Source organism: Populus trichocarpa, chromosome 2 (assembly GCF_000002775.5).
Source record: "Populus trichocarpa isolate Nisqually-1 chromosome 2, P.trichocarpa_v4.1, whole genome shotgun sequence".
NCBI lineage: Eukaryota > Viridiplantae > Streptophyta > Magnoliopsida > Malpighiales > Salicaceae > Populus > Populus trichocarpa.
The window spans coordinates 15,538,808-15,550,147 of NC_037286.2; the positions used below are offsets into that span (position 1 = coordinate 15,538,808).

At 32.4% G+C, this 11,340-nt stretch overlaps 1 protein-coding gene across 3 annotated transcripts; it reads right to left on the reverse strand.

Moving 5' to 3' along the window:
* Nucleotides 1-8,555: 8,555 nt before the first annotated feature.
* Nucleotides 8,556-10,993, reverse strand: LOC7481416 (uncharacterized). Of its 3 annotated transcripts, XR_002980003.2 has the most exons (3): nucleotides 10,813-10,993; nucleotides 9,179-10,658; nucleotides 8,556-9,070 (listed from the first exon to the last, which is right to left on the reverse strand). XR_002980003.2 is itself a non-coding variant. In XM_024594050.2 (2 exons), the coding sequence occupies exons 1-2, from the start codon at nucleotides 10,334-10,336 to the stop codon at nucleotides 9,045-9,047; spliced, it is 555 nt and encodes a 184-aa protein (XP_024449818.2). In that variant the 5' UTR covers nucleotides 10,337-10,791; the 3' UTR covers nucleotides 8,556-9,044. The 3 variants fall into 3 exon arrangements, 1 of the variants encoding a protein (XP_024449818.2); XR_002980002.2 differs by lacking the exon at nucleotides 10,813-10,993 and having other exon boundaries at nucleotides 9,179-10,791; XM_024594050.2 differs by lacking the exon at nucleotides 10,813-10,993 and having other exon boundaries at nucleotides 9,808-10,791.
* Between the last annotated feature and the right edge of the window lie 347 nt (nucleotides 10,994-11,340).

Genomic DNA, 11,340 nt, shown 5'->3' on the forward strand with positions numbered 1-11,340 from the left:
GCCCCCATGATGCTGTCACTTCACCCACGTTCTGCCCCATGATCCCATGATTTAGGAAGACCATGACTGCCACTGCCCACGTTCTGCATGCCCACCTGGCAGCCCCATCTGCCAGCTCTTGCTTCGTCAGCTGTTAAGTCACTCGTATGCCTTGGACAGTCCTTCGTCCAAGTTTCAGATCATGCCAAGTCGATCCCATGACTTGCACAAGCCGTTGCGCGCTGCTAAATTCGCATTTGCATGCAGGCTGCCAATTCCTGCGCTGCCGAATTCGCATCTGCGTGCAGGCTGTCAATGTCTTCGCTGCCGAATTCCTCGACAACCCTTGTTCTCATCAGCCTATGCCCCTAACGAGTTTTCCTGCCTGGCTTGGACATTCCATCGTCAAGCCCATGTTCGTCAACAATCTACGTTGCCGATTTTCCTTTGACGAACCTACAGCTGCACAAATCTGCGCTGCCGATTTATCCCACTGTTGGCATGGCTGTCAGCATCCTTAGGCACTGTTTTGGACAGCTTGCTGAAGTGTGCACCTCGTGCACGTTTAACACCATTACAGTTGGTGTTTATAATTTAGATAGTTATTGTTTTTTTTAGTGTTTTTTTATTGTTTAGAAATAGTTGGTGCTCAGAGAGATATTATTAGTTCCATTTTGGGCTCATTTTAAAGAAAAAAACAAATACAAAAAGGAAATAAAAGATGAAATCCATGATCGACCAAAAGTGATAAGAATATTTCTACTTAAGATTTCTTTTTTATACTTGTATCTATTTTTTTCTTTAAAATGAACTCATGAAGTAATTAATAGGATTCTACTAATTACTCCTCGAGCATTATAAAATTTTTGTGAGTTTGGAATTTTGTTTTTTTAGTAAAACCTTAAAGGGTCCTCCAACTATAAGGGTAGTTTTGATCGAGTCTCCAAGGAATTTAATATCTTGATACGTCTATAGTTTTAATAGCTTATTAATTATTGGTACTCTACAGGGTCAATTACATACATAGTTCATGTACTATGATGATTTGATCATTGAGTATATCTACTACTAGTATCTTTATACTGTTGGGTTCTCAAATATACATACACGCAGCGAAAATGATAAATTTAAAATATTATTTGAAAGTTTCTAGGATTTTATTAGACAGATTTAGAGTCGTTTAGGATTTATTACCTAAAGATCTGATCTTTTTCGGGTTAGAATAATTTTTTAAATGCTAGTTTATCACAAACCACAAGTCATCTAATTATTCAGTCTCCAACGATAATCTACACGAACCACCGGTGATAAATTTTCTAAATCTCTATTTAGGAGAGAGAGATTGCTATATTTAGAGTGCTAGCTTTTTATTTTGTGACTTACATAGTTTTTCTGTCTAAGAGACAATCTCTTATAAAAAATAAGAGGCATAGTTTTATATTTATAGAGAATCCTAAAAATCATTTAAATGATAAAATATATATTTTCCCTTTAAATAATACTCACATATTATTTTAGAATAATTTTAGAAATTTAACCAATCAAGTCTCTACTTGATTATTTCTAATATGTTGGTCCAAATATAAATTATAATTCTAAATAAATTGAATTAAATAAATCAAACAATTTAATTTATTGTCAATTTAATAATTGATTAATTTATATTTAAAGATCAAGTGTACCGTCTACCAACATGTCATGATCCCTCAAATATTAGGAAAGTCATAGGTAGTTTGACTTAATCTTTCAATGACCGGTTTCTCAGTGTAATTATTATTCATTTATTAATAATTAAAATTCTGATTTAGATATTTTAGCATGAAGTGTGTCTGCCATGTCAAATCATATTTTTTTTCCAACATTATAATCACTGATCCTTTAAATAAAATTTAAAACTCTTTTCAAATTTCATTCCACCTTGCGCAATGATTTAACAATTAATATTATATGAGAACATGTGGAATATTTTTTCTAATTCACCTAGGGTGATGAATCCTCTATTGATCACTCAAGTACCTTCATATAGTTTATGTTATATCCAATGTCCATCAATTTGTTACCTTTACCAAGATAATATATAATATGATCAAAACATAACACTCCCTATATAAAATAATTTAGTGATCTCAAGTCTAAGAATCACTTACATAACCGTCATGTGAATCTTTCCATAAACATATGTGATATCTCCATATGAAATTCTCATGTGGGTCAGTCCAGTGTGCATGTTTTATGACAAATATATACATATTAGTTTTAAGTATCCTTATATCTTATCTTATTAGAATAGTATATTGAAAAGGAAAATATGTTTTAAAAATATTATGTAAGTAAATGCACCATATTATAACGACTCTCATTCTTCACTCTTAAGATAAAGTCCAGCTCATGAGCAAATGCTTTCAGAAATAATTCAAAGGAGTGATGTGGTAGTTAAATATGTATTTTTTGTTACTTGATTTTCTTTCTAAGTTCAAATATGAGATTAGCACTCAGAGGAATTTATTAAATTTTACTGAAAGTATTAGATTAACATAAAAGAATACGCTCGATCGATCTTAATAATATATCGTCTAAGAAAATTGGTGTTAAAATACTCTTTACAGTCATTCATTTACAAAAGTATAGCGAGTTCAATCTCTCCCTCTCTTTCTTGACCATATTTCATCTTCTTTTGATTAATAATATTCTTTAAAATAATTAAGTCAAATGATAAAGAAAACAATATTAAGGTTTCGGAAAGCATTCTCGCACGAACATAGTTAAATTAGTCAAAACCCTTGTTCGTATAATTTTTTTTATTGCTTCATGAAATGTTTGATTCAACAAGAAAATACTCGAGTGTATATAGAAATTAATATAGCAGTTACATTGATGTCAACCAAATAAAGAAATAAAAAATGAGTAGTAAAAAAAGTGTTTTTTTTTTTATAAAAAAAAGTGTTTAAAGAGGCATTCTTTTATGGAATGCAATTTTTTTTTATAATTACATGGAATACTAAATTTTATTCATAATTAGTTGAACATTTATTTATTATTAATTTTTTTAAAAATTCTGTTTGGTTATTGTCTTAATATAAAAGATATGTTATCATGTCCTTTTTGTTTTGAATTGATATAAATTTATTCTAAAATTATTTTAAAAATAAATTTATTTTATATTTTTGTTTTAATCTCTTCAATCAAATATTTTTTTTTTTAGTACACTAATAAACACAATTTTAGAAATGGCATGTGCATGTGAATATTGTTTATTTAATTCGATAGCTAAGGTTTGGTGGAAATTCATATATACTCAATTTTATTAGGAATTATTAACCAATCACTTTTAAAGTAAGTTGAACACGATTGGAAAATCAAGGCTTTTAGTAGGACTATCAATTTTCAAGTTTTTAAAACGAAGTACGTTAAGTATATATTAACTCATAAAAATAGTATGATTTTATGAATTAAATTGTAATTTTAACAACTTTGAGTAGGACTATTATTGAAGTATAATAGTAAATTTCCTATGCATAATTACAATTAAAAAATTGTAGTTGTTAAAATTCGAATTTTAGTTAAAATCTATTGAAGTCTACAGTCTGCTACTGCTAGTACTGTATTTGTAGACAACTGAATTTAATTAACTCCTAATAAATTTAATTATATAATGATATCAGTAAGTGGTAGACATCATCATCATAATGTTATTTCAACTTTTTATTTATTATTTATTTGAAATTTTCTAATCGGATATTTTTTTATTTTAGTTTAACGTGAATGTCCGGCTAACTTGCGCGTATCTCGACTAATCTCACGGGTCTTGAAGTTAACGACTATATATACTAAGCCTCCAATAGTCATCATATGAATAATCACAGGGCTCGAACCTGAAACCACAGAAAAAACAAACTTTTTAATTTGAAGTTCTTTCCACTTGTCAAACCGGATATTCTAATTTGTCAAGTCCATGCAGGCCAGCAATCCTACGCTCTGAATAGTATTTCCGTATAGATGGCTACCGTTGACTCCTCGCAGATTAGTGTACTTCAAAGAGGGACAAGGTAAACTCTCTCGGCACCCATGACAGGTCGTCCATGGCACGTACGACTTCATCTGTGACAAGTGACCCCGTCAACCTCGCAAAACTTCTTGTCCAAATAATTGTACTTTCAATCCACTCCTTGTAGGAAATTTTAAATGCGTGGAATCATTCACTTGACAACAAAACCAGTCCGAACCATCTAATTCTTTAAAGTATAGCATTAAATTTGGCTCGAGGGTTGATTTAATTAAGGAATTAGGTTATATAAATTATCTTGGGTTAATTCAAAAAAAAATTAAAAAAATATATTTAAGGTTTTAATATCTTATATAAAAAAAATTAAGAAATATTTAACATATATGTAGGTTATAAAAAAAAATATGAAGTTAAATATTCACAAATTAATTTTATATTTTTTAGATTTATAAAAAAGTATAAAAAAACAGGTTTTATCTGGATTATGCTAGATCACTCGGCTCCGAGCCAATCCGTCGAGACGTGGATTTTATATCTATGTTTTAAAGTAGTCCTCATTATATTGAGATGTGTAAATATACATCTTTTGATAGTATATGGGAACACTACTATAGCTACGGATCAACACGAATTTGTGGAATCAGATATGGCGGGAATTCATGCCAGATCAACGCTGGTCAAATTAATGAGGTCTGTAAAGTGATCAGTAATGGTTAGCAAATATCGAGTCACGAATTGTGCCGACATAAGATTTATTCCTTCATAAATGCTAACAGTTCATATGTCCAATGGTCATTCTATACGGACCAGAGCAGTCATCTGATTTTTGCTTGCTCGGCCGGTGCCCGGGGCATTTTATTTCAACCTAATAATTATTTCTGCCGGTATCCAAATCTAATAATTTAAACTATTAATAAAATTTTAATATATAACTTATATTATTCTCGCAAATTTAGATAAAGATGAGCAAAATAATGAAACTTCAGCCATCCAAGAAGGACCCGTTGAAACCTGCAAGCTGTGAAGGGTAAGGGGAAGAATCAACAAGAATCAACTGAAAGCTGTCGTGTGAGCATGCCATGCCAGTTAAGACTGCTGCAATTTATGACCCAACCATAAAATTAGGCGTGTTTGCAGCCAAGCATAGCATATGGGCATGTCTTTGAATTTAATGGTGGGCTCTTGGGGTGGTTTCTCCTCCCTCGTTCCACATTTCGAGAAATAGACCTTTCGGGCATCATTAATGTACAAATCCCGACAAGGAGTTTTTTTTCCTATTGCCAGTCATTTCTTTATATACAGGTTTTACGAATATGAAATATGTCAATTCAGCTAAGCATAGCATATATATGCCTTGGCTTTTACCTTTAAAAGTTAATTACAGGAGGTATTTTCTATAATAATTTGAAGCAACTACATTTACAGTAATTTCATGTGGGTAATTATTATGATTATGCTATGTGTATATCGATTTTTTTTTTTTATCGGTAGAGCCAACATTTCAAGAATTTATTTAAAATAAAATTATCATCTAAATTTCATTAACAAAATTAAAAGTGCAGCTTATGAACTATTTAAATAAATAAAACCTTGTAGTGTCTTTTAAAATGTCTACACTATTGATGAAGTTCTAAATATTCAAATAACCTAAGAATAAAACTTTTAATTTTTTATTTTTGTTTCATTAAATAATTTAACACCATTATTATAAACTGTTTGAAGTAAAGTGAATTTTAATGGAGTAAAGTGACTAGCAAGGCATTTAAAGAGGTTAAGAAAGAGGTTAAGAAAAAGATGATGGAGATTTTATTCTTGACTTTACTAAAATGTTTGAAGTTGAGTGTGATACATCGAGTGTTGGAATAGTTCGGAGTACTTAGTTAGGAATGTCAACCTGTAGCATATTTTAGTAAAAAACTTAATGAGGCTAAACAAAAATATTCAACCTATGATAAGAAATTTTATGTAGCAGTTCAAACGTTGTGTTATGGACACCATTATTTGTTGCTATATGAGTTTTTCTTTACTCAGACCATGAGGCTCTTCATTATCTCAACTCCTAAAAAAAACTCAACTATAGGCATAGTCATTGAGTTTAGTATTTGCAAGCTTATTTATTTGTCTCATAACATAAGTTCAGGGTTGAAAATAAGGTTGTAGATGCCTTGAATTGTCGAGTAACACTATTATCCATAATAAATGTCCAAGTTACCGGATTTGAAGACTCAAAGAAGAATATGAATCTTACCCAAAGTTTGAAGAGGTATATGTAACCTTGAGAGATGAGAGTACCCTTGTCGTATATGGCTATTACCTTCAAGAAGAGTATTTGTTTCGAGACAACAAGATTTGTATCCTGTAAATATCAATACGTGATTTTCTGATTTGAGAGATTCATGTGGGAGGTTTTTTAGGACACTTTGAGATAAATAAGACCATTGAAAAGGTGGAATGTCAGTTTCTTTAGTGCAGTTCATAGAGAGATGTAGCTAAATTGATTGGTCAATATTGAACATGTTAATTAGCTAAGCATAGGAAACAAAACACTGGTCTTTAAACTCCCCTTCATATTCCCACTTGTCCTTAACAAGATACAAGTATGGATCTTATGCTTGGGCTTTCACGTACCGTGAAGAAGCATAATTCTATATTTATATTTTTTGAGTGTGTTTTCTAAGATGACTTACTTTATCCATGGTACTAAGACCACATATGCTTCTAAAGTTGTTAAACTTTATTTTGATGAAATTATCAAATTGTATGTCTTTTCTTAGACCATAATCTCGGATAGGGATGTACGGTTTATGAGTTACTTCTAGAAAACCCTTTAGTATATGATGGGAAATAAGTTGAAATTTTCTAGTGCCTACCACCTTCAAATTGATGGCCAAACTGAGATGATCAATAAGAATTTAGGCAACCTTTTAAGATGTTTGACTCATGATTGTTACAATTGAAATTGGGATTTTGTTATTCCTACAACTTAGTTTGCTTTTAATAGTTCAGTCAATAGGTCGATAGGAATGAGTCCATTTAAAGTTGTTCATGGTTACAAACCTAGAAAACCTTTACACCTTCTTCCCATGTCTCTTTATGCTAGGTTATCTTAGTCACCCAAGTCATTTGCAAGTAGAGTTCAAGATTTGAATGTCAATATCACAAAGCATATTCAAGAAAGTAATGTGCAATACAAACTTCAAACTAATTTGTATATGCATCACAATGAATATAGTATTAGAGATTATATCATGATACAATCATAAATTGCAAGCATATAATGCTAAACCATTCAAAGTGCTATAACAAGTTTGCTCAAATGCTTATGTTATTGATTTACCACTTGAATTTGGCATTAGATCCACTTTTAACATTGAGGATCTGATTGCATACAAGAGACCACAACTCATCCTGTATGATCCTTTGAGACTTCACCTAGTCTCACTCCTGAAGATCCTCTTAAAACCCCAACTTTATCCACTTTATCATCGATACAAAAGAAAAATATTGATGTTATTCTGGATGAACACATTATTTTTACTAAGGGTGGTAAGATTCAACGATTCCTAGTTCGTTGGGTGAGACAATTTGATTCAGATTGTACTTTAATTACGAGAGATAAATTGCAGTGGATTGATCTTGATTTTTAAAAGTACTATCAGAGTCGTTCAGATCTACACTCGACAGGGTCGAGTTTTTCTAACTCTATGAGAGTTGGTGAAGACACTAGACCTATACAGTAGATTACACGAATATATGGACAGAGACGATGAAGGATTGCTTGGCATATCAGTCTTCGGTTGGGAGATTAAGTCTATACATACCTATTTTATTGTATTTCTTTTTATCTTAATTATTTATTTATGCTTTATTTTTGTTGGACAATCTTATTTAATGGAATGAGCCTAATAACTAGTTGTTTTAGGGTTTATTATTTATATATAACTTTTTAGACCTACAATAAAATAGGTATGTATAGGATAAATCTCCCAAAATACATAGGAATGCGGTAGATGGCTGTAAGAAAGCAAGGACATAAAAAATTGAAAGAAACCATGCTTGGCTTTTATTTTTTTACATGGTATTTTTCACTGTTTTCCCTTTCTTTTATCATTTGCTCACCTTATATGGAAAGCATACAACCATCTGCAGATTGGTGAATTGACATCTCTCCTTTACTGTTCTTATAGTTTGACACCTTCGTCTCGACACCATCTTCTTGGTTTTTTAAATGTAGAGAAATTGAGCACACTCTTGGTTTGAACTACATCATAGAAAGATGTACCATTAATTCTGTCACTCTAGAGCAAACACCATCTAAATAGTTGGAAGTGGATAAAGGCATTTTTATATTTTTCCACACTGATCATGTCGATCGGCCTTGATGATTTTTCTTTTTCCCGTAATCGCATTGATTTTCCTGTATGGTTGGATAGTGTATAGACAGACACTCAACTATTGTCCAACAATAGTATAATTGCATAGAACAGCAGGATTTAAAGTTGTTGTACACTGATTAACTGGCATTTCACAAATGAGTAAAAAGAGTTATTCTTTTGTGGGAAAAAGCAACACGAGAGGAATCTAGGCAGATTTGACTTCAGCATCAGAAAAATTTCACATCTGTAGGAATTTTACTGAATTTCGATACAAGGATCAAACGAATATAAATGGTATTTTGATGGCCATGCATCGGTAGCATGGTACATGAAACTAGAGAAAACCTGAGAACTAAGACAAGTACGATAATACAATCTTAAGCATTCATTTCCGGCCAAAAAAAATAACCGTGTTTTCACTTTGTGGGAAGTTGGGATGAATTATTGATCGAGCATGGAATAAAAGCTAAAAAGCAGGGATGTTAAGGGATTTTTTCAGTTTTCAGATACTGCTCTGATAATTCCACAGCAGCCAAATTCAAGGTTTGTCTTTTTTCGCTCTGAGCAGTAAGTTGGTTGAGTTCATGGCATCAAAGAAGCTGAGCTGACCACTTGAAAGAGGATGCGTGACTTTTAGCTTGAAATAGATTGTTTGTTGCTGGATGAAGACTCACGGGAGTTTACTCCTAATCATGCTGACGTTGAAGCAATTCTGCATTATGTGATGATGTTAATGACTTCCGAAGCTCAATTATCACTTGCTAGTCATATAAGACATGTAAATGATGAAGCTGTGCATCTATCAACTAGGTACACACACCTGTACTAATGCATCCCTGACGACATATTTACTACTCGGAGTTGTCCACTTATTCTGCAGACTTTGCTAGGAGGAAGTACCGATTTGATGTACTTTGATTGTTATAGATTAACACAAATTTTACTCAAAAAAATGCATTCCAAGAGAAAAACATAGCAAAAATATTTGAAACACTTCACTTACATTTACTGGTCACTAGTCAGATTCCATGACATACAGTAGAAACCAATGATGTTTTTTGATGAATAAGAAACCAATGATGCTATTAAACAAAACCCTAAGCGTATGATTCCAAGAAGAAGAAAAATCAGAAAAATATCATGCACATTTCACTTATATTTACTGGACAGGTTCCATGACATTCAGAAGACAACTGATGTTAAATAAAACACTGCAAGATAATACCAAAGCATAGCTGTAAAGTAGAAACCATGGGAGAGATGTTTATCAGGGGCAATTTTCGTATGAGCTGTCTATCAGCATATTTTGTAAAGTGGGAACATGTTTAGTATTATCATGACAAATTTTGGACAAAAAATGCAGCTTGCTAGTGAATATACTAGACATGCAGCATATGAGTTGTATGGAATAGAGTTTCTAGTATAAGACCATTCTAAAAGTCTTTCTACCTTGATAGATAATAATGAGGAAGAAGATGATTGTGATGAACATGGCAGATAAGCTACTGCTCGAAGATGACGCCTTTGCTGCTCTCATCTTCTTTAGCGCTTTAAGTCTTTCAATCCTGGCACGTTTTCTCATGGCAAGCTCGGTGATTTCTTTCATCAACTTCTGGTCAGAAGCATCCAGTGACAGACTTCTAGGAGGTCTCGGTGGCTTGGGAGGTTTTCTCAAATTCTTCTTTATATGTTTCTCTTCGACATCCTTCCTATCCACAAAGGCTTTCTGCTGTCCCTCTTTTCCTTCTGAATTCTTGTCTATCAACAATTCCACATCCTCAGCACCAACCTCGCCAAAGCTTGATGAATTCACAAATCCTTGAAAACCCACAGGAACAGTCCATGCCTCCATTAAAAGTGCCTTGGCTTGTCCATTTGCTGAAATGGGATCGCTCATTCGATCCTCATCACTGGTTGTCCCGCCACTTTCAAGATCAACTTCAAGCTCCCTTTCTCTCGAAACGAATCGGCCCATCATCCAAGGTAGATATCGATAACACTACTCTCCCACTATTTATAACTCAAACACTGTTATCATCGTATTGTAAAACTCACAAATGAAAGTGTCGCCTCAATCAAATCCTATTGAAGGAACTCTTCATTCCAAGCTAAAACAAAGAGAACCCTTGATCAACTGTAATGCCCAAATCTATCCACAAATGCAGAATGCAGTGAGCCCTCGTAATTCAGGAAATGTTTTTACTTGCCACCCATAATTTATCAATCAGGATAAACATCTTTTGAATTCTCTCTCACTCACCCAAACCTCAAACAATCAACAAACCCCAACATGCCAGAACCTATGACATTAAATGTAAAATTTCAGTGTTGAATCAATAAACTTGAAAACGTCAAAAAGACAAGTACAAGGAACAAGAACAAACAGAAATCATGTAACGATCCATATAAAAAAAAAAAAAAGTTCCCTTTAAGCTAGCATTTTCTGAAACTTACAAGTTTGGTCAACTTCATAGAGCAATTCTAGCTAAACAGGCCAGAAACCAAAGGACAACTGGAAAAAAGAGAAATTAAATGTACATTTAGCTTCGATGTAGTAGGAGGTTGGTGCACGAAGGATTGAACGTGGGTTTCGTCCAAAGATAAGGGTAGGTACCCCTTTCTTTAGTATGTTTATCTTGACTCTGTGCTTATAATTAGCATTCAGCACCTGCGGAAAGGAGAATAAAACTAATTGACGCAAAAATACAGTAAACTAAAATAATTTTTTTATTTTTAAAAAATTATTTTTAATATTAACACAAATCAAAATAATTGAAAAACATTAAAAAAATTAATTTATAGTAAAATTAAAAAAAAAAACAAATTTTAACCCAAAAAAATAAATTGAACCTTATTACCAAACAAGCAGTGAGTAAGCACTTATTCACTCACCAACATTTACAAAAACGAAATTTGATATCCCAACATTTTATCCAAAATACACAACCAAGCAAAAATAATAGCACAAAATCTGACTTTAAA